General features: G+C 47.3%; 2 protein-coding genes across 2 annotated transcripts in view; both read right to left on the bottom strand.

The window, feature by feature from the left end:
- Positions 1–2,282: 2,282 nt before the first annotated feature.
- Positions 2,283–11,336, bottom strand: WDR6 (WD repeat domain 6). Its single transcript, XM_063122087.1, has 7 exons — positions 11,291–11,336; positions 9,576–9,711; positions 5,653–8,101; positions 4,357–4,452; positions 3,690–3,806; positions 3,167–3,285; positions 2,283–2,898 (listed from the first exon to the last, which is right to left on the bottom strand). Exons 2-7 carry the CDS (start codon positions 9,709–9,711, stop codon positions 2,411–2,413), a joined length of 3,405 nt encoding a protein of 1,134 aa, XP_062978157.1. The 5' UTR covers positions 11,291–11,336; the 3' UTR covers positions 2,283–2,410.
- Positions 11,337–15,874: 4,538 nt separating this feature from the next.
- P4HTM (prolyl 4-hydroxylase, transmembrane) overlaps positions 15,875–23,590 on the bottom strand; it is a 30,329-nt gene continuing 22,613 nt past the window's right edge. The window contains exons 5-9 of the mRNA XM_063122083.1: positions 21,684–21,846; positions 20,036–20,221; positions 19,175–19,265; positions 17,997–18,120; positions 15,875–17,819 (exon numbers count right to left, since the gene is read on the bottom strand). Coding sequence (XP_062978153.1) covers positions 17,602–17,819; positions 17,997–18,120; positions 19,175–19,265; positions 20,036–20,221; positions 21,684–21,846 — 782 coding nt within the window. The 3' untranslated portion in view covers positions 15,875–17,601. The remainder of the gene's footprint in view (positions 17,820–17,996; positions 18,121–19,174; positions 19,266–20,035; positions 20,222–21,683; positions 21,847–23,590) is intronic.

The raw sequence follows: 23,590 nt of genomic DNA, 5'->3' as shown, positions 1-23,590 counted from the left end.
ATCTTATATACTTTAATCAGGGTCCACCCATATCCTCCAGCACCCCTGCTAATGGATTTCAAGTGCAACTGCAGGTTCTTGTACAATCCTGCAAGTGCATCTCCGCCTCAGCCAACACACTCCTTCCCCAGCCTTCACAGTGGCCAGTTCCCTCCTCCTGTCTGTCCCTGAAGCCAATAAGCAAAACTGCTCCCACAGCATAGAGACATCCAGAAACAGCTCCAGACCGTTCCTTCCGCCTGCTCAGACTGAGCATCATGTGTAGCCTAATAACCTTACTCTTGGTAGGAATGAACAATTGGCACGTAGAGGCCTGGAGTTGGATCTTCACAGTTTAGAGCATCACCCCAGCTGCATGGTGAAAGACCGTATTTGACAGCAACCTGGTTCAGTTTGCTATCCTGAATGTTGAGCAATTCTGAGATTTAATGTCTTGCCTCCTCCCCTTAGCTACTCATCTACGCCATCTCCCCACAAGTAAGCACCAGGCTCACCAAGGCTTTGCATACCTTCGCCAGGCAGCCTGCGCACTTCCCTCCGGCAGGCTCTTCTTTGATCCTCGCAAAGCCTGGGCATTTCCTGAAGGCCGGGGTCACACTCATCCTCATGGCACAGCCTGGGTGGGTGGTAACACTGGCTGTGGGCAGGGCTAAGCCTGGGACCACAGCACCACCCACCGAAGGGAGCGTGCCTGTGGCTTCCAAGGGGGCCATCTGCTGCTGGGATTCTTTCAGGATGACTTGCCTCCGCCTGGTCTTGGGGGTGAAGGGTGGCTGGAACGGCATCTTTGAGTTGACCCAGTTGTCGCATCCCAGGTTCGGTGGCGGCAGCTACAAGGTGCTGAACACAACGCCTGGAGAGGCCTGGCCCAGGGTGAATTCCTCTCGGAGAAGAGTCCAAGCTTTGCTACTCCGGGGTGGTGGTGGTGCCTCTGTGAGCACCACCAGGCGCGTCCCACAATCTGTGGAGCTCGGGACAACGTTCTGGTTCGTAAGTTCAGCAGCTCACCCTGGAGCTTGAACAGACCAAGGCCCATTGAGAACCAGCAGTGCACGACTGGAGCACCCACATGCTGAACCTCCACACAAAGGGCCTTGGCGTGACCTCCCTTGTCGCTGCAGCCTGGGCCATGAAATATGCATGCAGCTGCTGGGGAGACAGTAACCCCAGCCAGCCCAAAGCTGAACTGCTGAATTATTGAGCGCAGGCCAGGAGCTTGCTCTGCAACCCAGCAAATCCTACTCTCTGAAGAGGTGTGCCAGACCTAGGTTAGCTTAGCTAGCGCCATAGCTATGGGATCTGAGGCGTGACAGATCCCAAGTCGGAGAGACTTGTGGGTTGGAGGGAGGGGTGAAGAGTGTATCCAGGAGAGCAAGGGGCACTCACAACAATGGGGAAACTTGGCAGGTGTACGAAGGGCTACATGGCCCACATACCCTCCGGAGTATTCCTTCTGCATCCCACCGCCTGCTCTGAACACGGATCAAATGATGGATCTTCCCATCCTACCCCTGCTAGTCGCATAATGCCACAACTCAAGAGTTGTCTTTTCTAGAACAGTCAGGTCCATGATTCCCAAATGTGGGTGTCTGACAGATTACAAAAACATTATTGACTATTACATATTACGGGAGGATTAGGAGGACCATCTGGATACCATAACTCAGCCTTGCCTAATCTGGTGCCCTTCAAATGTTTTAGACTACAACTCCCGGCATTCCTGACCATTGACCATGCTGGCTGAGGGATGCTGGGAGTTGTAGCCCAAACATATCTGGAGGGCACCAGGATGGGGAAGGCAGCCACAGGGAGCGGGACTGTAGCACAGGGGCAGAGCACACGGTTTGCATGCAGAACAACGTTCAATCCTCAGCTTGCTCAACTAAAAGGATTGGGGGAGCTAGTGGTGCGGAAGGTCCTTCTTGGCCTGAGACCCTGGAGAGTGGCTGCCAGTTAGAGTAGACAGCACTGGGCTAGATGGACAAATGGTCTAACCTGGCCTCTAAGGCAGCCGCTTCCTAAGTCTTCAGAAGAGGAGGCTAGGAGCCAAGACCTATTCGTAAGGAAGGGCAGAGATCCGTAAATTTTAGTTCTCAAACTGGTGTAGGCAAAGGGACTGGCACCAGGTGAGCTTAGGTTGCTATGACATTCAGCATCTCGGACATGGACAGCCTGCTAAACTGGGATGCAACCGGGCCCTCTAACCAGACAGCTACTGGTGAAGGAGGAACAGGCACCTGATTGATAGTATCTGAGTGGCTGCTCTTGCAGAAGCGGCCTCCCCGTGAAGATAGGGCTGGAGTAGTCTTACAGCCCTTGCAGCTGTCACACGATGGCTCTCCGCATGTCTGGCAGTCACTCCTACTTTTCAGCATCCTAACAGAATAAGGCAACTGCACTTCATGCTCTTTCATACACCGTCTTTTATTTCTGCACCTTGCACCCCCAGATGGCAACAGAGGACCTCCAGGCCCTGGCCACATATCGCACTGCGATAGCTGCGCTCCTCAGCTTCCCAACATGCTAGAGCAGCCACATCAGCCACGTGGCAGAACCTGCTGCACACAAAAGATAGTCTGTCCTCACCAAGGCGCCAGAGTGTCAGACGCTGGTCCACAGAAACAGAAAGGAGGTGGTCTGGGTGCAAGAACTGCAAGCCGGTCACGTGAGCTGCATGAGCACAAAGTCTGGAGTACTTGCTGAGAACTCGGATGCCAGTCCCAGCAGCAGCTTCCTGATCAACAGCACTTTCTGCAATCACAGCTATAACACTGAGAGAAATGGAGCCGTCGTCGCTGCCGCTGGCCACAAGAAAATGCCCGTCCGCTGATTCCTGGACAAGGAGGCTATTGACACCACAGCTGTGAGCCTGAACAGTCAGGACGGGGGTTCCCAGAGCTGAAAAACACAGAGGGGCCTGGTTATTCTTCTCTTGGAGGTTCTGTTCCTGTTCGCCACAATTTTAGTTGGGCATTTTTTATGGAAAGATGGTGCATGAATTAGCAAGCCAATAATAGAGTGGAAATATACAAGTCTGGAGGGGAACATATGGCTGACCTGAGCTGTCAGGTAATATACTTGCAAGACAAGAATATGCGTGGGAAGATCACAAGCAACAAGGGAGCCTTATAGGTCTACAACCACGACAGCCAATATCATCACCTACCAAGAACCTCCATCTCCCTGCTTCCTGCCTTTATCACCTCCGCAGCATGGTCAAGGGTAGGAGTGATATCCCAAAATGCAATGCTCCCGTCAGTGGCTGCGCTGCCCAAAAAGTGTCTCCTGTGAAAGCAAAATGCATTGGTGGAATTACCTTCCTAGGTCCTCGCAGCCAGATCAGCCCAACCCTTTACAACTATCCAGGTAATATTTTGTGTGTGGAATAAGAACATAAGAGGTGCCATGATGGATCAGACCAAGGGTCCATCTAATCCAGCACTATGTTCACACTGTGGTCAACCGGGGACCCGCAAAGCAGGACACGGTGCAAAGGCACCCTACCACCCATGTTCCCCAGCAACTGGTGGACACAGGCTTACTGCCTCTGATACTGGAGGTAGCACATAACCATCAGTGCTAGTAGCCATTGATAGCCTTCTCCAGGAATTCATCCAATCCCCTTTTAAAGCCATCCAAATTGGTGGCCATCACTAGATCTTGTGGTGATGTAGCTGCTCTATTCTCACCTTCCTCTGTTAGTGGTCTTGTGTGCAAACGCCGCCACCTTCAGGACACAGCGCTGATGGTGAAAAGACTCTGCCACAAGCCGCAGCTTCTGAGCATGTTCAAGCAGCAGGAAGAGCCTATACAGACATGCAAGCAGATAGTCAGTAAAGGGAAGGAGGCTAAAGAGAGCCTTTAAAGAGAGACATGTCCTCCGCATGGGTACCCAGGGCTACAGCTCCATTCTGGCTTCATGCTGTTCGCTTTCCCTGCTCCAGTTTGGAGGAAGGGCTGCAGTGGGGAATTTTTTAATTTATTTTATTGCATTTATATCCCGCCTTTTTTTCCTCCTTAAGGAACCCAAGGCGGCATACATAATCTTCCTCCCCTCCACTTTATCTTCACAACAACAACCCTGTGAGGTAGGTTGGGCTGGGAGTCTGTGACTGGCCCAAAGTCACTCAGTGAGCTTCCATGGCCGAGTGGGGATTAGAACCCAGATCTCCTGACTCCCAGTCCAACACTCTAACCACTACGCCACACTGACCGTCCCCGCCAGTCCACTTTCCGTTCCTCTTCTCCCTCTTCCTTCTATCTTCTCCACCATCTCTGCATTTTTGCCTAGCAGGCAGGCGAGCCCATTCCAATCATTGGGGGCCCTAACAAGAAGAGCCCACGATACCTTCTTACCGGACAGATCCATCACTGCAAGCAGCAGCTAGAAAGAGGAAGGGACTCGGCAGCTCTGCATCCTCTGGACCAGCCAGCACCACAATAGACATATACCTGGAACACAGGGGAGGACAGTCACCCTCTCTGGGACTCTCCATCTAGAGGCAGCTTCCAGAGCAATGAAAGGCTTCCCTAAACAAGCCTGAAGGCGACATGCTGCCGCTATACAGTGATGGACTTCTACAGACTCAGCAGACATTCCCATCTTTTCTAGAAATCCGCTGTTCAGCTCCCCCCGTTCTGGCTTCTGAGACGCCACAAGGCCTTGCGTGTACACCTTTCCAACTTCTCTTCACAGCCGCACAGAAGAGTTCTAGATAAAGGTGCAGAGTACTGCAGCCTTAAGTGCCAGAAACACGGCCGCTGAGATGTTCAGGATGCAGTTTAGTGGTTGGTGCCAATTTGTAACCTTGGGTGGTGCTGTTGAAGAATCGTGGAATGCACACACACGACCCTGCGCTAAATATCACTGCTTCGGTTTTTGTTTTTAAGGAAGTGCATGCTTCTAGACATCCTACTTACAGATAGAGAAAAAAATCTTTTAAAATATTCAGGGGATTATCTGCTAAGAAATCAGAACCCAAATCAATGGTGTGTCCCCCAAGTTTCTCAGCATTGCTCTGTGATTTGTTACGCTGCAGTGCTCTCCTTAATGCCCAGTCTCCCCATATTTCCTTTTCAGCACAAGTCCATGTATATATGTAAAAAACCCAATTACGTTCTGCAGCCTTTCCCCCATCCCCAAATTTGCAGAATCCTGTGAACAATTCTAGTTGCCAAATGTCTTTTTCATGCAGAATTCCAGATACACGTGAAGTGCTGTTAACCAAACTAGACTGAAGAGCCTCCCAAGCCCTGCAACAACACACATGCACAACCTAAGCAATAAACTAATTGTACCATTTAGGGGAATGATTATAACAGGGGTGGGGAATCTCAGGCCCGGGGGGCGCATTGGAATTTGGCCCCCAGGGCTGAAAGAATCCCCCCCCCGCTGCCACCCCCTGGCTTATAACATGTCAAAGAGACTGAATGGCCAGGGGAATTATTTTTGAGATCAACTGGAAGCAAATGTTTCTGTACACAAATGTGTGTAATTTGGTAGTTCTTCAGCCTATCCCTGAAGCTACAGAGGGCTCAGGTTTCACGTTCTCTATATGGGCATCAATCATATCCCCAGTGCAGGTTGTCTTTTCTTCCTACCCATGACCCTGCCCAAGGTAACCAGCTACTGGGAAAGGCCACTGCTGCTACCTGGTCTCTGGGTCCATCTTGATGACCTTGTGCTTATTCTTCATGCGGTCCCACTGCTCATCTAGGCGATGGGACGCCACATGCACCAGCTGACAGACGACGTTGCTGCTGCTAGGACCGTGGTTAGGGCCCAGCAGTAATCGGTGACACTCAATCTGGGCCCGGCCCCCAGCTGAGAAAAGCATGGCGGAGAAGCTTCCCGTCCTTGGCTGAGCAGCACTGTCCTCGGCCACGGCTAGAGCTCTCACGCTTGAGATATGGTCGCCAATAGCCGTTAGCTGGGTCACCGAGCGAGACTTCGCCCCGAGGGCCAGGATGTTCACCACGTTGTCCTCACTTCCTGTGGCAAGGATGCTCACCAGCTCCTGCCCGGCTGTCCTCAAAGTTCCAATGTGGCACATGCATGTCAGCTCCCGTCCGTGCAAAGACCCTTTGAGAACACACTGTCCGCTGGGTGCATCTCTACTTTGGTACACCACAACGTCCCCAGATTTGACGTAAGCAAAGGCCTCTGTGGAGAGATGGCAGGTGTAGCTCCAGGAGCGGTGGCCCCCGCCGCAGGGGATGAAGAGCAGGGTCTCGTTGTTGTTGGCGCTCCGGAGCACAAAGTGGGCGGCGTGGAAGCCCAGGACCCACATGCTCCCATCCGGGCCGAAGCGGAGCTCTTCCAGCCACTCCAGACCCTTAAACGGTTTCTGCTTCCTCAGCGCCCGGAGCTGCCGGCCTTGCGCCTGGAGCTGGCGGTAGCAGCCATCCCGGCCCGTGCTGTAGATGAAGTTGCCGTGGCAGGTCACAGAAGTCACGCCAAGCTTCCCATGAAGCCCGAAGAGCAGAGAGACGGGGCCGTCTGCATGGGGCTCTTCCCCTCCGATGGGAACGGCGAGCCCAGGCGACGCGCAGATCGCCTCTGAACCAGAGCAGCCGAATGCTCCTCCCTGGGCTGCCTTCTCCAGCTTAGAAGTTGACCCGCATGCAAACAGCATCAGGGAGCCCCTGCGGTCCCCACAAACCAGAAACTCACCCTGAGGCAGGAAGGCAGTGCAGGTGTGCCATCGCTGCTTGGAGAGGGGCAGGAGGAAACGCTGCTTTACCACCACAGTCACTCCCTCAAGTGGGCGGCAAGAGACCTCCAGCCACAGCAGAGTGCCGGCTGAGCCAGAAGCGAAGAGACTGCATGTGCTGGGCTCCTGCCCTGGAAAGGCGGACCAACTCAAGCTGTGCACCTTCCCCTCACACAATCTGAGCTCCTTGCTTTGTGCGGGGTCACGGAGAAGAAATACTTTGACCTGTCCCGACAGATTGCCCAGGGCACACACAACGCCGCCGCTGGCAAGCTCAGACACTGCCAGGAGGCTGTAGGACTGATAGGCCGCATCCTCTAGGATGAATGTCCAGGCTTTAGAGGTCAAGTCATAGGTGAAGAGAGCCCCAGTGTCAATCAGGACGAGGAGATGGTTGACATCCAGCAATTTTACTGCTCTAGGGGATCCTTTTCGCTGAGGTGATGGGAAATTCAGCGGCATGAGGCTGTTCCCATTGGCACGGTGTCCCTTCAGCTGCCAGCGTCTAATGCCAGAATCAGCCCCACCCGTGAATACCCAGCCCTGCTCCTCATGCACCGCCACAGCCCGAAGGCCACGGCCCTTGTGTCCTCTGAAGCTGTGGACAATCTCGCCCTGATAGTTCCACGCGAGGCAAGCCGAATCCTCTCCAATGCTGATGATGTGGTCACTCAACAGCCTGACTGACCAGACCCTGGACTGGTGCCCATAGCATACCAACAAGCACGGGACATGATCAGGGGCTGCTCTGAGGTCGCTGATGCCCCACAACCGTATGCTCCTGTCATCTGATGCAGAGGCCAAGATGCTTTTGCTCTCCAAGAAGCAGATGCTGAAGATGACGCCATTGTGCCCACTGATCCGGCTGTGGGGCTTTATCCTGCCTGTGTCATCTGCTGGGTCAGCCACACACCAGAGCACCAACTGGTTAAAGACTGTGCCAGCTACCAGAGCCAACGTGTCCCAGCTGGCTCCAACCAAGTGGGCAGAGTAGAGGATGCATTTCTCTTGGCAGTGCACTTCTTGGAGGACCCTCTGGCCGAGGCAATCATAGAGTGCCACGGAGTTGTGGCCCAAGGCCAAAGCCACACGGCTGGGTGTCTCAGTGCTGCTTTCCAGCCACTGCAGGTCCCAGATCCAGTCATGTAGTTCACGGAAAGGAAAGAGCTCAGTGAGGTTCACTGCACCACCCTGGAAGGTGAGCTCTACAACCACAAGGCCTTTGCCTCCAAATACAGCCAGCGTGGTGGATTCTTTAGCTTCTGGAGCCACGTTCCGCTGCTCCTTGACACCGTGGACATTAGAGTTCTGAAGGACCTGCTTACAGCATCTGACTGACTGGGTGGCATCAGGTTCCAGGGTGTAGATGGCTATGTTAGGCCCTTCACCTGCAAGAAGACAAGAGGCCAGAATCACCATGTGGGAAGAACATTGAAGTGCCAAACCCTCTTTCCATCCCCACGAGCATGATCAACACAACCGCCATGCCAGCCCAGAGACACTTTGAGCAGTGTCCTCTCCTAAAATGAAGGCTGCATCAAGGCCAGATGTGATCCTGCTTCAGATACAGCCTTTCTACTACCACTACAGCCCTTGGAATCATTCTCCTGAATCGTCCCTTTGTAATCGTGTCCCCCGCAACTTAATTAATTTACATAAAAACTATACAGCAAACATATGAATACAATCATATTAAATATAAATAATTTCAAATAAAATCAGCTGCAATAAAACACAATTTCAAAATATCCATCAGCAGTGAATACCATAATTTTTTTAAATTAAAAGCCAGAGAGAATAGAGGAGTTTTTCAAACCCTCTTAAAAGCAGCTACTGATGGGGCCAATCGTATATCTCTTAGGAGGGAATTCAATGGTCTTATCTCTTATACTCATCAATCTTACCCACTTTGGTGGCAAGCCAATGTGCATGGCCTGTGATCTTAACACATAGGCAGGTTCCTGCAGGGCTGTGTGGGTGGTCCTACAAAAAACCAAGACCCGAACTGTTTAGGGTCAAAACTAGCACTTTCAATTGAGCCTGAAAATGCATTGGCAAGCAATGCATTTGGCACAGGAGTGTGTAATATTATCCTGCTGCTTAGGCCCAATAAGGACTTCAGCTGCTACAGAATGAAGCCACTGAAGTTTCCTTCAAAGACACATAGTAGCCCAATCTAGATGTAACTACTAAGCATAACTGAGACCAGGACTACTTTCCCTAAATAAGGTCACAGATGACTTACCAACTGAAGTTGATAAGACACCCAGTGAAACCAGAAGCTTTGCGATGATGAATTGGTACCCTTCCTATAATGTCTATCAATAACATTTTCCTGGCAGCAATTGTGTCAGACCTAAGCAACAGGCCTGCAGGAGCTTTGGGTTCCTGCTTGTTTTCCCTTGCCATGGTGCTTGACCCTGTAATATTCTGTCAGTTTCCCTTGTCCCAATTCCTGTTTTGGTTGTCTGATCAGCTGGGCAGAAACGTGGCTTTAAGACAAGCCTAAGACCGGCTTATGCTTGGCTTTCTGAGTTATCAAGGTCATGGCTTGATATTTGGCCCATTTGACATAACGGTTTGCATCCGACCCTGGCTGTCCACCGGCAGAACAGAAACTGCTGCCAGAATGATTTCCTTCTCCCCTTGCAGCCCCAAATCTGCTCCGGAGGGTTGGTGGGGGGATCCTCCAGAGCAGATTTGAATGGCAGGCAGAGAGCTCCAGGGAGGAAAAAAGGAAAGAGAAATCTGCTTGCATGGTGTTGGATTTAAGCCATTGTTCCCCAGTACCACTAGTAAAAGAGTTTGGCAGCTCAACAGGGGATTCTGGTCCATCATTTTAGGAATTAGTAAGATACCCACCTGCTACAAGGTGATCTCTCACAATCTCCAGAGCAGTGATAGGAGCCAGCAGCAGTTCTGTCTCCATTGCTGCACGTGGATGGGAGGTGAGGAACCCTGTCAATTCTCTCCCTCTTTTATTAGGGTGTGCAGACATCTGAAGGAGAAGGGTAAACCATAAGCAATGCTGCAGGTAGAGACTGATTTAAACTGCCTTTTGACTTAGAAAATAGAAAGTATCTAATAATGCAAGGGTGAAGAACTTCTTTTAGCTCAAGCACTGAATTCCATTACAGAGAGCTTCTGGGGGAGTGGACATTCCAGTGGTGGGCAGGACTGAAGGCAAAAGGAGCAGGGGCAGAAATACTAAACTTTAGGAGAGGCATTGAGACCTTTTAGAATGGGTAAATGTGCACAAAAGCGGAGAAAATAAGAAACAATTGGTGAGGAAACCAGAGGGCTGTGATCTAGAACTACAGAAGGGCCAGTCCAGGTAGAACCAGCATGGTCCAGCAGCAATGGTATTGGGCTTCCATCTTTTGTTAAATTACTGGTGTCACCAGGCACTAGCCTCTGCACCTACATAGAAATGAGATGCTACCTGCTAGGCTAAGGTGAGCAAATGTAACCCTGATTGGGAGCTCAACTTGAGAATCCCCTGTTCAAAACCTAGCTCAGTCAAAGGCTCAAAGGATGGCTTTGGGCAAGTTGGATTCTGTTGACCTTAAACCCTAACTCAAGGGCAAAGAACATGTGGCCCTCTAGATGTTATTAGACTCCCAGCTCTCACCAGCCCCAGCCAGCATGGTCTGTGTTCAGTGATGATGGGAGCTGGAGTCCAACAACATCTGTAGTGCCACATGTTCTCCACCCCTGCCCTAATCTGTATAATGGGAATAACAACCAACAAAACTTTACTAGGCTGTTGTGAAAAGATTAAACTGAAAAGTGCTTGGTAAATTAAGCCGCTCTCTTTGGGATGATAAACTGATCTTAACACACTAGAGCAAGCAAATTGGGTGCTGGTGCACTTATGTCCTGCTTATGGACTTTGCCTAATCACCTGGTTTACCTCTATGCTCCACAAAATAGGCCTTTGCTTTAGTCCAGCATGGCTCTTCTTCATCTTATTATTATTATTATTATTTATTTATATAGCACCATTAATGTACATGGTGCTGTACAGAGTAAAACAATAAATAGCAGGACCCTGCCGCATAGGCTTACATTCTAATAACTTAAATTCATGATGCTGTGTGAAGATGTTTTCTCACTGATTTTAAAGGGCAAGGCTACTTTTAGGAGTAGCTGGAAGCCCCACTGTTCCGGAATGCTGGGAGTTGTAGTCCAAAACACCTAGAGGGCACCAAGTTTGTAGAAAGCTGCCACGCGTGGCTTGAACACACGTCCCGAGGCAATTCATGTGGCAGGGCAAAGAGCGTGTGTTTAAACTGCTTCCACACACTTGGGGCTCTTGTCATCCTAACATAAGCATCAGGGAACCTGCAAGGGGCTTCTCTCACCACGTGGAAATGGACGGGGACGGCGGAACACAGGCCCCACCGGGGGCGGGGAAGTGGGCTGTGGGGGAGCGCTGCACAGTTTACTAGGACTAACGAGGTGGGGGGTGAGTGGGGAGTGAGCGAAGACCCAGGGGGCGGGGAGGGGAAGAAGGCGAAGCAAAGCAGCCACCGCCTCCCTCAGGCCCCGGTGAGAAAGAAGTCGACTCGCCTTACCTCACACGCGAGCGCGCCCGACGCAGCTCCTGTGCCAATCAGGAGGCTTCTTCCTAAGCCCCCGTTCTTCGCAGGGATGCCATTGGCCAGCGGTTGCTGAGGTAGTTTTGGCCGGGGCTGAAATTCCGTTAGCGGGAAGGTGTGTTCTTAAAGGCACAGCGGGGCCTCGGAGCTGCCCGAACTTCTGCGAAGTGGGGCGGCGGGATTGCCCAGCCGCCCTGTCCAGCTACTCTGGCAGCTCCGATCATGACGGCAGCCTGAAATCGAGCGGATGAGGGCGGCGCTCGCCCCGAGAGTTTAACCCCTGCCTGCCTGCGCCCCTAGTCGCTGGCTCAGTGCGGAGCCTCCTTCGTTCCCCTAATTGGGGAGAAGTGAACGAGGGGGAGCGGCCCTTGGAACTTACTCGGAGCTGCTCTCCCGCTCCTTTCTCTTCCCTCAAGGGTGGAGCTCTGGGAAGGGGGTGTGGCTTCGCAGGAGGAGGGGGAGGCCTTGTGGGCCAAATTTGGCCCATGGGCCGAGGTTCCTCACCCAATTTGTGGTCCTCCTCCAGCTGCTTCGGCTTACAGTCCCCATCATCCTTCACCATTGGTTTATGGGGATTGTAGCCCAAAATATCTACCTGGAAGACACGTTGCCCACCCCTGGGCTAGGCACTGCACCTTAAGGGATTGGGCCCAGATTTCTCTTCTGTGCCACCTGAGGCGAGAGGGTCAGGAGGCAGAAATGGTGATTTGTGCTTTCTCTCTAGGCAGCAGAGCAGGATCCCCACCTTCCTTACAACAGCACACAGAGCTTGGTTGAGTACCCACTCAATAGGGCCTAAGCTTTCCCAGGAACTACTGCACAAGTGTTGCTACCTGAAGGGGCGGACTGTTCAGGCTGCTACATGGTGGTGGGGGGGGGGTTTCCCCCTTTTTTCAGCTCATACAATGTGGGAGATAACTTTGAAAGGAGGAATATGATATGGATATGCCTTACAGCTGAGAGTTAAGGAAATTGCTGAGGCTAGTGTGCGTCCTGGATAACACGACGTTTATTTTTATGTTTAGCTTGCCTTAGCCCAGTGTTTGGTCACAGCTGACATCAAGGCTTACCAAGAGAGCACTTGCTCCAAAAGTTGGATTGTGGGACCAGATAACATTCGACAGACATCTTATCCTTCATGACAGACATCTTATCCTGCATGTGGTTGTATCATAGCTTTTGTTATTTTAGTGCTTTAATAGTATCATCACAGGGTATCAAACAAAAATGGCAAGGGCTGGGCGCAAAGATTACTGCAGACGCTGACTGCAGCCAGGAAATCAGAAGACATTTACTTTTTGGGAGGAGAGCAATGACAAATCTGGATAAAATAGTTAAGAGCAGAGACACCACACTGACAACAAAGGTCCGCATAGTTAAAGCAATGGTATTCCCTGTAGTAACCTATGGCTGCGAGAGCTGGACCATAAGGAAAGCTGAGCGAAGGAAGATAGATGCTTTTGAACTGTGGTGTTGGAGGAAAATTCTGAGAGTGCCTTGGACTGCAAGAAGATCAAACCAATCCATACTCCAGGAAATAAAGGCAGACTGCTCACTTGAGGGAATGGTAAAGGCAAAACTGAAGTACTTTGGCCACATAATGAGAAGACAGGATACCCTGGAGAAGGCTGATGCTAGGGAAAGTGGAAGGCAAAAGGACCAAGGGCAAGATGGATGGATGATATTCTGGAGGTGACAGACTTGACCTTGGGGGAGCTAGGGGTGGCGACAGCTGACAGAAAGCTCTGGCGTGGGCTGGTCCATGAAGTCACAAAGAGTCGGAAACGACTGAATGAATAAACAACAACAAAAAGAATTTTCTAAAAGATCCGAACAAAATCATGCTGATAGAGGAATCCAGAAAACAAATAAGATGGGGGGGGGGGATTTTTCTTACACTTTAACATCTGTGACCAGCAATATTAGTTACCAAAAATCTAATAAACGGAGGTGTTTTGTTGCTGTTGGCCCCCTTAGAAAATTAGGTACTCCTAATCTTTAGGAGTGGACACTGGTAATCTGTGGAGAGCATAGGTCTCTCACCAGATGAGGAACAGAAAGCCCAAAGCAATTGAATGGACAACAAATAGGTTTCAACCTTTTATTTACAGATAGCCTGACATTTGTGCACGAGATACAATAAATTAAATAAATATTAAATAAGAAAATATAACTTATTGGGGAACAGGAATGTAGGGAACACACAGAAATACAAAACCCACTGCAGACCAATTACCTATTAATGCAACAGGCAACATTAGGTCACTCAAACTACCTAAGGTTAGCAAGAGGTTCAAGTTGTGGGTTTGGATATAATATACCTTTGGAGCCATTAAGAACATGATTCACAAAGCAAACCACTGTGCTGATCCCACCTCCCCCACTCCAATGCAGAGGGTTGAGCCCTAGCAAGCTTCATACATTCCTGGGAGCTGGATACCAGGCAATCCACAAGCCATGCAATTGCTTACAGTGCCTCCCCATTCCTGGCTCAGGGACTTTGCTTTTGTAGATTGCAACCTTAAAGTGCCATCATATCTTCATCCAATTGATGGACTTCTTAAAACCATACAAACCCCCTACATTATTCTTTAATAGTCTTCACTAGCAAAATAGAAATACAAGGAAGAGGTAAACAGTCCCTCTAGAACACACATACTCATAAATGTGTAAAAAGATTGCAAAGTGAAGTCCTAGTTCAGAGTGAACCACGAAGTAGGGGATTTATTTTGCATTCAGCCTCTGCATTTCAGAAGTACTGAATGAATTAAAATCTTTGAGCTGAATCTAGGTTCCTGTTATTAATCAGCTCTTAAAGAGGACCTCTAAGGACTTTAAATTGGCTAATAAACTATCTGGTAAGTGGTAACATTTCCTGAACTAAGAGCACACCTGGAAAAACAAGAACATTCAAGGAACAGGTCACTTAATCCTCACAGTATCCTAACAGAAGAGCAGCTACTTCAGTCGTCTCCCCGTCCCCAAAGACCTTTTCAGGACTGCAGTAAAGCTCAAATCCTAAGCATACTTCATGAAAATAACTTGCACTAAAATCAATGAAACACAGAGGATTGGATGGCTGGTTTTTTTTTCTCTGTTAATGATGGTTGACACCTGGTAGGGCTGTGCAGTCGTAATCAGCCTTGTTAATGTCACCCAATTATAAAGCTCACTGCTAATACTAAGGCAGACCTGCTCAGCTTGTGACCTCACCAAGCTGAATATAAGCCATCAAAATCTCGATAAACCTCTTGTTTTGTCATCCACCCAGGACTCCAAAAAATGGGGTGGCACGGATGCCATTGCCGGGTCACAAGACATGGCTGGTGAGCTGTGTTTGGCTTGGTGAGCCACAGTTTGTCCAGGCCTCTAAGGCAATAGTCTGGGACCCCAATAAAAAGGCATGCATGGTTACTACTCATTCCTTAGAATGAAGTTCACTTGCTGCAGACAGAACTGATTCAATATACAATAATCAACATTCCACACTAACACAAGCTCTTCCTCAATGAGACCTTCGAAGTAGGAAGGGGTGGGTAACTTCTTGCAGCATGGAAAATTCTTTACCATTTAGCAGCCTTTAGACAGCAACAAAGGCACCTAGTTGGAATACACTAGCAAGGAGGCGGCCACCTTAAAAGCAGCTTCCTCTAATTCAGACATCTCAAGGCATCGGGAAGAAACAGGACAAAACACACATAGAATAAGAGGAGGAGGGAGATTCCATTTGTTCATCAGGATTTAGCAGCCAAAATTAATTTTCAATACTGGCATCAAGATCAAGGAATTTCCTAGTGAACAACATGATAGATAAATTAACGTGCTATGAATTAAATGTGGAGGGGTTTCCTAAGGGACACAATTTTTCAAAGTCAGAGTTTCAAGGCCAAACCAAAAGCATTCCAATCTCAGCAGTGACAGCGTCAGCCCAAACCTGCAGTTTTCCCTAACTCAGGATTGTCAAACTGCTTTGGGGATTTTGCCATAGGGAGTCATAGAATAGTAGAGTTGGAAGGGGCCTATAAGGCCATTGAGTCCAACCCCCTGCTCCATGCAGGAATCCACTTTAGAGCATCCATAACAGATGGTTGTCCAGCTGCCTCTTGAAGGCCTCTAGGGTGGGAGAGACCACGACCTCCCTAGATAACTGGTTCCATTGTCCTACTGCTCTCACCTTGACTTGATCCCTGTCCTAGTACATAATCTTTAAGTATATCTTCTAGAGTGGCTCTTTAGAGAAGACTGTTATTGGGCTTAGAATTGGTTTCAAACAGTCACTTTGATTAGGCCTATTGAGAGGGCAGAGAGAAGGAGGGAAAGGGAAACGAGAACAAGCAATTAATCCTAGCTTCCTTAACAGACATGGAGGTGTTTGCCTACCGCCAGGAACCTCCTGTGGCACAGCACAGTGGTACAGGAAATCTTCTCTGTATTTCACTGAGGTTCCACTTTTTCCATGTCCTTTTCAATTCCCCTCCGTTATTATTTACACCCAGAAAAAGTTAATACTTAATTATTAAGTTAATACTTAAGTATTAAGTTAATACTTAAGTCAGGGGGCCTTGTGTTTTAGGTACAGATATAGGGGAAAACCTTTGGTTAGCCTCATCTCAAAAATGATATTGTAGAGCTGGAAAAGATGCAGAAAAACAACAACCAAAATAGGCTGCAATACCTTCCCTATGAGAAAATACTATATTGTTGGGGATTTTTAATTTCGAAGAAAGGTGGGAAGTGCCATAGAGGTATATAAAATTACACACAGTGTAGAGAAGATTCAGGATGGGCTGAAGAAAGTACATCAAAACACAATTTACAATTAATTTATGGAATTCACAGCCATAAGATGTGGTCTAACATGACCACTATTTTAGATGAACTTAAAAGGGGATTAGGCAAATTCAGGGAGGACTGGTCTATCCATGGCTACCAGCCCTGATGGCTATATGGAATCTCCATTTTCAGAGAAAATATGCCACTGAATGCCTGTTGCTGAGAAGAGGGCTATGGCCCTCATGTACATGGCTTCAAAGCGGCAACTGGCTAGTCCCTGCAGGAAAGGATGCTGGCCTAGATGGACCTTTGGTTTGATCCAGCAGGGCTGTTCTGATGTTCATGACTGAGGGACTCCGCTGCTTCCAATCTGCATATACTGTAGCTGTCTATCTGCAAGGAGGAGGAGGAGGAGGGCCAAGTATGCTGCTGACCCAAACCAAAAACTAAATGGAGTGGAAGATTTCTTCGGCAAAAATACTCAAGCTTAAACTAAGCACACAAAAGTTACTAAAGTGAAAATCTCGACAAGTACAGCACACCAGCTGCTATTGCACACTTGAACACTTCCCTTTTATTCCCTGATAGTCAACACAATAAATATTTCAGAACCATGTCCTTATTCAGAACCATGTCCGACCCCTGAGAAGACTTCTCCATGATGAGCATTAGAATCACCTGGGACGATTCCAGTACCTGCAGCCCCTGCATCTTCCTTAACACACAGTTGCTCAAGGGCCCTCTTATATCACTATGTACATAAGCCTGCAATCCTCTACACACTTACCTGGGAATAAGCCCCATTGAACCCGATGAGGCTTACATCTGAGTAGACATATATATGAGTGCACTGTAAAATGGTGACCTGGGCGTACAGGGCGAGGAGCAACAGCTACACTCCATAAGAGCAACTTAGAATGAGCAGAAGAACATTTTCAGAGATCAGTTTGACTGATGTGGGATCTTACTGCCATCTGGTCCTGTAAATGATCAACTCGCATGGCCCAAGCTCACTTGCTCACAGAGAGTGGAGATCTTGTGATAGCACAAGAGAAAGGCTGGTGTCAGGAATGCAGCTGCAAAGCCAGCTAGAGGAGAAGAAACAGAATGGCATTCCAATACAACAAATGGCTCAGGATGAAGAAGAGGTAAAATCCTGAAGGCTGACTGCACAGGCCATGGGGAGGGCACACTCAGAGATCCAGAACTTCCTGCAGCAAAGCCAGCCATTAAAAAAAGATACAAGCATGAACCGTAGCCTAAAGAGCAAGCTACCGCCATTTCTCCTGCTGTATCCAATTACCATCTCCCTCAGACTGCATTTATGAACCACTGAACCATGCACCCATCCAGTCTCTGCTTCCTCTAGTCTAGTCAGAAATGCAAGGCTGGAACACAGCTAGTATTCTCTGCGGAGATATGTGGGGATGGAGAAAGGTGGGAAATTACAAGGGTTGAAACTGGCAAGTGCAAAAAAGGTTTCTTCCAAGTCAACGAAGAAGCACCTCCAAGCACTACAGTTCTACGTGTACGTTGCTGTAGGATTTATCCACAGTCCACTCGCTTTGGTCCTCATCCTCATTGTTTGTATATCGAGCCATCTCCTCTTGGAACTGGAGCTGTCGCTTCTTGTTAGGATCAACATTGATCCAGTTGTTGGCAATCCACTTGGTTCCTTCAGTGACTAAGCAGCCTCCATGCAAGGAATATTCATCTAGGTCGCCAACCCAACCTGCAAGGAGACAAGAACCCATGAACCACTCCTGAGAGAAGCCACGTCTCACCCTCTTACAGATGAGCCTCTTGGGATTCTCAATTAGCCAGCCAGGGAGCAATAATCAGAACTCAGCATAAAGATGAATGTAGCTCAGAGATCCTGATAGACTCTTGCCTTAAGAGGACATATTACCTTCCCCATCTGAGAGGTAATTGTACCAGAAGACAGCAGTGCCTTGCAGGGGTTTTACACGTAAGTTTCCCTTATCACAGTGTTTACGAGTGTCACGTAGGTCAACATCATTCTGGATTAGAGACTGGAAGAAAAGAGGAAAATGCTTATTGTGCTGTATTCCAGAAGAAGAAAAAAAAAGAATATTAAAAGCGCAGGTCATCCACTACCATTATTCTTATCCCCCTTTACATACATCTCCCAATAAAACAGTTCCATATTTATAAGCCACCTTGATTTTAATTCAAAGAAAGGTAAGATAATCTCACCGAACAAAAATGCAAGGCGGCTGGAGCATGGAGGCAAGGATTGCCTCCATGCTCCAGTCGCCCTGCATTATGATATTCGGCAGCCTCTGACTTCAGAGGCTACCTACTAGCCACATAGGACTGTGCTCCCAAGGGAGAGAAAATTTTTAGAAGTTTAAAAGATGACATAGAAATACAAGGATGTATTTTGCGCATCAGGCAGGTATTACAGATAGTATCCAGTACTCGTGCTACTACGATCCTCACAACGAGCTGTTGTTTTTCCGGGAACAAACTATTGAATCTTCCCATAACAAAATAGTATAGCACATTTATGGTATCCAGATTGCCCCTATCAGATTCAATGTATCTTATTACTTTTACGTCTGCAATATTTAATCAGTTTAGTGATTAAAGTATTTTAATTAACTAAAAAAGTACCCGATTAATTGGGCAGCAGACTTTTTTTTAAAGAATATTATTTTTAAAACAAGTACTCATAAAACCTGCAGATAATATACAAGAAGAATGCTACTTGTAAGACAATACCTACTACACTAGATCTGTATATCTTCTTTAAAAAAAAAGTATGCTACTTGCATCAGAACTATTGTTTTTATCCAACTACAGTACAATCCTAGGCACATTTACTGAGAAATGTCCTGCAATATCCAATGGAGCACCCTAAGATTTCTTTAATTGGCTGACAATTAATTGGCTGACAAGTCCTATTTTAAACGTTTCACACTTTTCTTTTCCTGTATCTTTGCAAATTTATGCTGTTGGCCCATGAAATTCTCATCCACAACTGAAAACAAAGTAGTACCAGAGGAACCTTAATCTAGGTTTTACAGAAGCAAAAATAGGGCACATACAAAGAAAGACCCTTACCAACTCTTCATAGGTCCTGTTGTCAGCAATAGGAAAAGTGGTCTCTCCGCCTCCTGTCACATTATTCAGGTAGAAGAGTACTGTCACATAGCTGTAAAAAGATGGGGCGATTGCCATAGGTTCAGTTCTGAAGCACTGAAAATATTTAGTTCTTCCCTTTACAGAGGAGTTGATAGGTTCTCTCTCTGTTCCTGTTTCTATCTACAGTCTGCTGTATAGGATGCAATCCTATCCATGCTTAGACAGAAATAGACTACAACTCCCAGCCATGCTGGCTGTGGAATGCTGGGATCTGTAGGACTTCTTTCTTTCTAAACATGCACAGGATTCCATCCTAAGGATATTTTCAGGGCAGCATTTCCCTGAGATGTCTAAAATAACTGAGGCCATCAGCCTTGGTTTCAGGACTATGAATGAAATCCTTATAGCTAAAAGCGATAAGCCATCACAATTCGACATAATAAAAACAAGTAAAAAGATAAGCTAAAATAAATAAGTTAAGTAGATTAAAAATGGATAAAATTAAAATTAAAATAATGAACACAAATGGAATATAAAGATAAAAATCACATTAACATACATTAAGAACTCGTGAGTGGGGAACTAGATCAATACATATTTTATATTTAATTGAAGTGGAGACACCACTGCATTTTTGGTTTGCCAAAGGAAGACAAGAAGCTTTCTCCCCATAATTCCTACATCAGAAAAACAAAACGTACTCTGACCTTTGACCTCCCCATGGTTAAGTGATGCAAACTGACTGGAGTCTTTACATTTGAATGTTTACTTCCCTAAAAACATTAATGGGAGAGAACAGAACACCAGAAAGTAAATGTCCTTTTCACGTTCTTGACTCACCGGCATGAGGTCTCAAACGGAGCAGTTTCATTGGAGATCAGTTTGGTGTGACTGCATGCTGTCTCTGGGAACACTGGCCCACTGTCCATGTGGGCATGGTAGTGCCCACCCTGGTCATATCGCACCACCTGCAGGGGTTCACTGTGCTCCACAATCTCTGGGGGCAGACGGGTTAAATGAATCACCCTGAAGAAGGAGAAGCAGAGGCAGGCCAACACAACTATTGAACTATATATATTTCCACAAAGATTCCCACCATGCCACTAGTGTCCCCTCCCCTCTTGACAGCAATGGAAGGGTTGTACCAGATAAGACCAAGACAGTAACCAAATGGCCTTTATAGAAGCCAATTGGTGTCAGTGATCTAGAATTTATTCACACTTGCTCCCTTCTATTAAGATACCCAAATTAAGAGAAATACAGTATTTGTATATTGCTTTTTGATATTCAATTGCAAAGTGTTCATGCAGGTGAAGCCTGAATTGAGGACACTTTTTAAAAAATCTAATAGTAATGTTGGCCTTGATCACTTGCATGAAATAGAAAAGCAACTTTTTCTCTCACGTTCCTCCTTTCCTAAAACACAAAAGGCGCTGAGATGCTAACCTTATGAAGGAGAGCTGAAATAACCACTCTTGCCACATAATGAGAAGACAGGATACCCTGGAGAAGAGGCTGATGCTAGGGAAAGTGGAAGGCAAAAGGAAGAGGGGCCGACCAAGGGCAAGATGGGTGGATGATATTCTGGAGGTGACAGACTTGACCTTGGGGGAACTAGGGGTGGCGACAGCCGACAGAAAGCTCTGGCGTGGGCTGGTCCATGAAGTCACGAAGAGTCGGAAACGACTGAACGAATAAACAACAAACCGTCATTTAAAGCAGGGGTAAGCAGAAAGTAGATCTCCAGATGTTTTGGACTCTCAGAAGCCCCCAATAGCATGGCCAAAGGTTAGGAATACTGGGGACTGAAGTTCAAAACATCTAGAAATCTTCTTTTTGCCCACCCCTGCTTTAAAATATTTTAAATGAAAAACAAAAAAGAGAGAGCAAAGCTGACACGTTCAGGTTGCAATCCTAAACATACTGACTAGGGAATAAATCTCAATGAACTCAGTGGGACTTACTGTTGAGTAAACATGCTTAAAACTGTCCTGTCAGTTTGGTAAGAAGAGAGCCCCAAGGTGCCAATGGCTGCTTCCCTCCTAGGGCAAATACCAGCTTTGGGTGGGCAGGAGGGTGGGGGAAGAATTTTCATCAGGACTGCAGTGCAGAGGGAAAGAGTTAAAACCACATCCCCATGCATTGCAGTCCAGATCTACACACCCCACCCAACTGCTATTTTTTAAAAGTAAAATCAAGACACGTTAAATGCACACACATGTAACCTATTTTCTAAGTTTGGTCCTGAGTTACTTTTCAGGTTTTTGCTGCATCTCTGTATGCTCTGGAGGGCAGGGAATGAGCTTTGTTTTTTGTCTTTAAAAGCACAGATGATTAATAGTCTAAAAACGCATTTAAATCAGTTGAGAACCTTACAGCAGATAATAAAACTGAGCAGCATCTTAGTACAGCTGCAAGTGGTGATCAGTCTCTCTCTCTGTTTCAGTTAAATATTTCTGTGCCACCCTTAGCCCAGGAGTGCATTTACCTTTGCTGTATGGAGCGCATGATTTGATGTGCCCCCTCGCCTTGATACAGCCAAGTGTGCTGGCTGTTCCGCACCAGATCACTCATCTTCACTTTTTGGCTCCCCATATACTTGTGGAAGTCCCGGATGTTCAGTTGCTTAAACTCCTCCAAGCTCAGCACGCCTGGCAAAACGAAGAGAAAAAGCACAAGCTGCTGGTAGCTTCACGTCGCTGCAAGCATTTATGCCACATCAGAGCTGAATTAGCCAACCAACCCTCTAGCAAGCATCTAGTGTGCCTTAAATGGAAACAACTATTCCCAGCTAAAATAAAGCAGGAGTCTTAGCAAAAAAAAAAAAAAAAGGGGGGGGGAAGAAGTTAAAAGAAGTGGAACCCAAGTAAAAACCCAAAATCAAGAGCCTGAGGCAAAAAATATCAGAGAAGCCTCTTTCTACTGCAGTTAGCCCAGCAGTCAGATCATAAGTGAATGGAAAGACTCTTGCCCCACCCCTTGTTAACAGGGGGGAGGGAATAAGAGCCCCTCTTCCCTAGCTAGAGCCATAGAAGGTTCTGAACAGCAGTTTCTGTAGTCACAGTATAAGCTTCCACAATTATAGAGAGACCACAAAAGAGTCTATTTTCCTTCTAAATGAAGTAGCTGACACCTAGTTCACAGCTTGCCAGCCTTCCCAGCTTGCAATATAACACAGTTACAGTCTGGGGGAACCGAAAATGTACTGAAGATTAGCAGCGCATATACAGATACTGCTCCTGAAATCATGATGGCGCTAAGACCTACGCATTATCCACTGAATCATGTCATCGCCACTAGGCATAGAAAGATTTCGGAACTGACTCCTTCCAGTAACATGGGAAACATATGAAGGGCATAGGATGTTTACCTCTTCCATTGTCCACCTGTGATAACTCTAAAATTACATTTAAAAACTGGCAGAATATCATGTGTAAGCTTAGTTGCAAAACTAAACTAAGAACTAAACATAGCACATCCTTTCTCACTGCGCAACTGTGTGAATGGATAGATAGGGTGAGTGTGAATCCATCCATGGACAGCTGCAAAGGGGGTGGGTGAGAAAAAGAAAGATCCTCCACCACTCTCTCTCTTTTCTCCTCTTTCACACCTCCATCTATCCATTCAATTTGTGGATGGATGGATGTGAGAACAGATTCACATACACCATTCACCCCCATCCATCCTCACAGCTGAGAAACAGCTGAGTGGTGGGGAAGAGGGGAGTGACTGCACTGTCCCACTGTTCAGCTAGCATGGCGAGTGTGCACAATGGCTGGTTATTATGCACATTAGCCTTTCAACTCAAATTCCCCCTAACATATACAAACCACTATGACTTGAAAGATTGCTTGCAATATTCATTTGTAACGTGATACAACTAAGTCAGGTCTGAATAACTCCCAATCTACAATTTGTATCATTATTGAGTTTCTCTGGTTCATTATTTAACATGAGTGTGAAGGAAGGCTGGGGTCCACCCAACCTCCCTGCAAGGTAGGCTCTGAACCAATCGCCCGGTAACCCAGATCCTTACCTCCCTAACCCTGTACCAAGACGATATTAGCCAGCCCTTCGGTGAATAACCATGCACACATTACAGACTAAGGACTGAAGCAGCTTTATTTACACACACTAAATATAACACATAAGGCTCCAGTCAAAGCACATGGAATACACAGATAAGGGAATGCAAGGGAAAGGGAAGGAGAAAGGGGGAAAGGGGAGGAGGTAAGAGGTTTAAGGGTAAGTTTATCAGCAAACAATCAATCACTTAAAACATTAACCCATTATAAATCATGCTTCAAAGGCGACTAGTCATCCCTGGAGCATCCAGGCACTTAAAACACAAAAAACCTTTCTAAAACCAAGCAGTAACCTAGCTCGCCAGGGATA

This window comes from Elgaria multicarinata, chromosome 3, assembly GCF_023053635.1.
Source record: "Elgaria multicarinata webbii isolate HBS135686 ecotype San Diego chromosome 3, rElgMul1.1.pri, whole genome shotgun sequence".
NCBI lineage: Eukaryota > Metazoa > Chordata > Lepidosauria > Squamata > Anguidae > Elgaria > Elgaria multicarinata.
Note: the sequence above shows the minus strand (reverse complement) of the source record. Positions and strands in the feature narration are given on the sequence as shown.